The sequence below is a fragment of the Cebus imitator genome, unplaced genomic scaffold (genome assembly GCF_001604975.1).
Source record: "Cebus imitator isolate Cc_AM_T3 unplaced genomic scaffold, Cebus_imitator-1.0 Scaffold3, whole genome shotgun sequence".
Lineage (NCBI taxonomy): Eukaryota > Metazoa > Chordata > Mammalia > Primates > Cebidae > Cebus > Cebus imitator.
In genome coordinates, this window is record NW_016107318.1 from 7,955,033 (window position 1) to 7,960,794 (window position 5,762).

Here is a 5,762-nt window from a genome sequence, read left to right on the forward strand (position 1 = left end):
TTGACCAGGATGGTCTTGATCTCTTGACCTCGTGATCCACCTGCCTCGGCCTCCCAAAGTGCTGGGATTACAGGCGTGAGCCACCGCGCCCGGCCAGTTGTCAGTATTTTTAATACATTATTTTACTATCAAAACTTAGTGACCTTATTTCTAACCAGTCAAGTTGTCAATGAAAGATACTGAGCCTCTGATCTCAAATCAGAAAAGGAGATCTTTCTTAAAGGCAATATAGGATACCTTTTCCAAGGTAATTTGCTGTGTTCCAATAAAAGTGTCCAACATTCTAGTTAAGCTACAACAAAATGTTTAACTACTATAAATTATTTTATGAATCAAACTACATCAATTTTCTTTATGGGAACTTGCAGAGTATTTGCTATTTCGTTGGACACCTGTTCATGCCACTACCTTCTGGAGAGGTTAAAGTTTTATACATATATTATCAGATTTGGAAAATAATCTTTAATGGAAAAAGTTATCAATAATGTTACATTTTATGTAGATAATTCAGATTATTTGATGCTACTAATTCTTTTCCTTTTACTCTAATAATAAAAATGTATTTATTATTTGTATTAATTAGTTTTCATTGCTATAAAGAAATACCTGTGGCTGGGTAATTTATAAAGAAAAGAGGCTTATTTTGGCTCACAGTTCTACAGGATGTATAGGAAGTATGGTGGTGGCATTTGCTTCTGGTTAGGGCCTCAGGAAGTTTACAATCATGGTGGAAGGTGAATGGGAAGCAGGAAAGTCACATGATGAGAGAGGGAGCAGGAGACAGAAGGGACTGGTCCCATACTCTTTTAAACAACCAGATCTAATGTGAACTAACTGAGCAAGAAGTCACTCATCACCAAAGGGATGACACTAAACCATTCAGGAGAGAACAGCCCCCATGATCCAATAACTCCTGCTAGCTCCTATCTCTAACGTTGGGGATTACATTTCAACATAAGATTTGGAGGGAACAAATATTCAACCATATCATAATTTAACGATAATGCCTAAAGAGCCTGTGAACATTTCATGAGTTTATTCATATCAGTAGATTACCAAGTATAAAATATCTTTTGAAAATACTTTTATGAAAGATAAAAATTATTAATTATATGTTCTTTATACAGGGAACAACCTATGAAGAGGAAATTAATAATATTAAATATATTACTTCAAAAATTAATGAAATTTTGGCTCATAATTCACCAGTTCTGATTGTTCAAAGATGGATTCGTGGTTTTTTAGTTAGAAAAAATTTGAGGTATGTTTTGTTTTCTTTACCATTTGAATATTGAAATAATAAGGTGAAGAAATAAGTGATAAAAAGTCAATTCTCCAATAATAGGCATTTTTGTATTATCTTTCATCAAAATGACATAGTGTATTTAACCTAACTCTAAGAAAAATACCACAGACTCCATAGTAATATAAGATTTAGCATAATCAACATTTGATATATTTTTTTCTATTCAATTTACATATAAATACAAATGTAAGCCATGGACTATATAATGGGATACAATGAAAATATAAAACATGGAACATATATGGAAGATTTTATATTTTATTTAGATGTAGATACAATTTTGCTGAGACATCTGCTACCACATCAATCTATATTGTCCTTTATTTAGTGGTCTTTTCCGCTTTTCTTGTTTCTTGCATTCCTTTGCAGTAGTTAAGCTTTGCAAATAAATTAAAATCTTTTGCTAGAATTTCTCAACATTTTACTTTTAGAGAGAAACTAGAATACTCTGTCTTCAACTTACAGAATTGGTCATACCAAACATCAACATTAGGAGAAATACCTAATGTAAATGATGGGGGGATGGATGCAGTAAACCAACGTGGCATGTGTATAATTGTAATTTTTTTTTGGTACCCGCAATCATGCAGCTATAGAAAACATGGTTTGTCATTAGATAATCACATCTTTGGGGGATTGGATGCACCTGACTGTGTCTTATGCTTTCTATATTGGAAATTTAATTTTCTCATAAATGTCAGAAATGTTGCCTTGCTAAAAAAAATTCATAAAGCTTATTCTAATTGCTAAAGTTCAGAAGATAGAAAGGAAATTTGGTCCTGAAATAGAGATAGGATTAAAATAGATCTGGAATAAGAAAATGAACATTTGTTGAAAAAGCAAGATTAGGAAGTTTCACTGAAATGAGATTCAACATTCTGTGGTAAGATAGACACAATGCCCTCTAGCATTAGCCAATATATGCTAAATCATAGGTGGCAATAGTCCTGACAAAGAGTCACAAGAATGAGGGCTAAGTAGCAAAACTGACAATAAATACAGTGCCTCCAGCTTCTGAGGAAGTGGTTCCACATAATTTTCACACTGAGGTCAAAGTATGAGAGAACATAATCTCACATTGGAGACAAGTCAAAAATAATCTGGGAAAAAGATATGCAAAAGAATCAGGAAGTTGCTGAAACGTGCATACTTATTTAAAGTATTATTTCTGTCTCTATTTTGCATTTGAATTTAGTGTGTTCTTTATATTAAATACAAATCTAGTTAAAGGGTCTTATTTTTAGTTTATTCTCCAGGGATTTTTTTCTTTGGTAGAATGAACGTTATCACTGACACTCATGTAACATGTGATAAAAAGTTTGTTCATAGGAACAATCTTGAAAACTCAGCATATATGAATACAATTTGAGAATTTTGCAGGAAGAGATTTCAATAATAATATATGACAGGGTTCAAGACAGACTGATTTGCATTTTCTCCCTCTTTAAATCTCTGTTCCATTAAGCACATTACTTATCTATGCTGCACTTGAATTTCTTTATCCATAAAATTGTAAAGAACAGGGGATAATAACAGTACTTATTTCTGTTTGCTTGTGGGATTTGAGATGATCAATATAATGCTCTTAGCACCTAGCAAAAGTAGATATTATATTCTTATTACCTATTGTTTTAAAAATGTAATTATTATTATTGTTGTTAAATTTAGTGCTGTGTTGTTTGGCTCCATGGGAAACTTTCCTTGGATTTCTTGGTCCCTTCCAGAATGCACAGAGGAATCTTTCAAAAATATAAATTTAGTCATTTTATTCACCAACTTAAAGTCCTCCAGTGGCTTTCAATTTGTTTAGGACAAATGTTTGAGATATTGCCTCTTTGATGTGTTTCACATACTGTTGTTATCACAAGCTCTTAACATATTGCATTATAGTCATCTCTATAATTATCTGTATCTCCATTTGTGCTATAAGCTGTATTAGACTATATCTCTGTTTTCCATGCTGGATCTTTAATATATAACAGAGTGCCTGACACGTTAGGTGCTCAAAAATATTTTCTGAATTGATTAATATATCAGTAAATGGAGAGACAATCAGAGCTGTAATCAGATCTGGATTCATTCTTGGAAAAGTGAAAGAAAGAATTAGGAAATATGAAGAGCTCCCCTGAGAGGCAACTATGGATTCCCACAACCTAGGGTCTGAGTGATTTGTCCTCTTGTGTCTGTATTTCTAGCCGTGAGAAATGCCTCTCCACACTCAAATATTTTGTACATTGAAATTTTTAACTTATAATATCTCTCCACACCCAAATATTTTGTACTTTGAAATTTTTAACTTAAAGTGCTTGAAATACTATATGTATGGCCAAAATTTATAAAATTATTATGATTAATGCTATTGTCTTTTCTAGTATGGGTGATAGATTATAAGGAAAATATACTTTTATTCTTAAATGTTGTAATTAGATTGACAGCCTCCTAATCCTAAGTAAAGGCAGCTATATTGAGCTCATAGGGAGGATTATTGGTGCATTGATGGGTTTTAAAAAAGGAAAAACAATGAAAAAGAATACAGGAAACAAACATTTATTGAATGTGTAATATATGTAAAGCACCATTTTAGGTAAATTAATCTATTATATTATTTAAAAAAACAGAGTTTTTGAGTCTTTCTGTATTTTCTGTTTTATAGATGAAATATTAAGAGTTTAAACTTGGTGAGGAGGCTAACATATAAATCGATATCAGACTGCTATTTTGTGTGGGGCATTTGTGGTCAGTTATTAAAAGATGAAACTGCATGTAAATAAATATCAGGTTCTGTTGTTTAATATATTGCAAATTCTATGCTCCTTTTACTTTTCTAACAACAGCCCTTAAGTCAGCTTTTCCAAATAGCTCTAGTCCTTTCCGTAAGGAATGGTGTTTGGAAACTAAGATCTTGAAACTAGATGTATTCTATTGGGACATCATCATTCCTAGGCTATTTTAGCAGACAGAATATGGATTAGAAAATTGATTACTCTTTCCATCATAATTTCATTTTAACAACTGAAATGTTAATCCAGCACAGAGAATTCTTCACTGCTTTCATTCAACATTATACTTCTCTCCTACCTTGAGAATTTTGGTTGCCAACATTATTAATTTTACTCATTAGCTTAATCCTACAATATATACAAAATAGTTTCAAAATTGCTATTACATACTATCAAAAACATATTTAATAAAATTCAAGATTTGTTACAGAATTTTAAAAATAATTATACGGGATATATATATTTGAAGTATTTTGTTGAATAGTTTATTTATTATAGTGACCTTCTTGTTTCTACTGATTTTCTTTTTAATTTAAAAATATTTCTTATTTTAGTTTTACACTTAGGACTTTTTTTTGTTGTTTTCATTTATAATTATAATCTTCTGGTTTAGTCATATCTAAAATGAGTTTTTAAATACTGATTTTCTGATTTCTATTACTGCATTTCTAAATTTGCTCTTATATATCTTTTACAATTTTTTTGCTCTCTTTTTGTTTATTTTGAAATAATAGGTTGTAATTTTTATTTTTATAAGCTTCATTTTCCAGCCTGCTTTCATTATCTACAATCATGTTGCTATGCTCTTTATTTTATTTTTTATTGTAATTCTGTAAGGGATTAGATAGTGATATTTCTGCATTGTCGTGTCTATAAAATTAGTTTTTCTCAACTTTAAGAAGAAGCTTTTCTTCAGGATTTAAAACTACTCCTGTTATGTTTGTGTAGTATCCACAAATATCAGGGTTTTCTTTCTGATACCTCTGGCCCTGGCTCCTATCACCTCCTTGTTAATATGGATGTTTTTTCTTTCCTCTTTCATCATTTTTCTCTGCTACTCAATTGGGTTTCTATTCCCAGGAAATTCTCACTTTGGGATTTGACCTATAAGGGAGTTTTGACTGGTTAGTTTTGGGGGTTCTGAGTCCCGTAATGCTTCAGAACCTTTAAATCTTACCACTAATGCCCATCCCCGCCCCCACCCTGGATTTAGCTCCTGTTCTTCCTATTTATTTTGTTTCTATCCATCAAATGCCTCATTACTTTTGTCTATTTCCTCCTGCATAATTGCTAACACCACAGTGGGCTTACAGTTGTCACTGATTTTTTCCTTACTCAGTCACATTTGGGATTTCCCCAGGATACCTTGTCACATAGTACTGTTGTAGATATATATGTATACACACACACACACACAGACACAGACACACACACATGCGTATACATATATATATATATATATATATATTTTTTTTTTTTTTTTTTTTTTTTTTTTATAGATGTGGTCTCATTGTGTTGCCCAGGCTGGAGTGCAGTGGTGTGATCTCAGCTCACTATAAGATGTGGTCTCATTGTGTTGCCCAGGCTGGAGTGCAGTGGTGTGATCTCAGCTCACTATAACCTCCGCCTCCTGGGTTCAAGCAATTCTTCTGCCTCAGCCTCCTGAGTAGCTGGGA

The 5,762-nt window shown here is 32.1% G+C and overlaps 1 protein-coding gene across 1 annotated transcript in view; it reads left to right on the forward strand.

Moving 5' to 3' along the window:
- LRRIQ3 (leucine rich repeats and IQ motif containing 3) overlaps positions 1-5,762 on the forward strand; it is a 145,359-nt gene that overhangs the window by 26,727 nt on the left and 112,870 nt on the right. Inside the window, exon 4 of the mRNA XM_017531782.2 lies at positions 1,128-1,261. Within this exon, the coding sequence (XP_017387271.1) occupies positions 1,128-1,261 (134 nt within the window). The remainder of the gene's footprint in view (positions 1-1,127; positions 1,262-5,762) is intronic.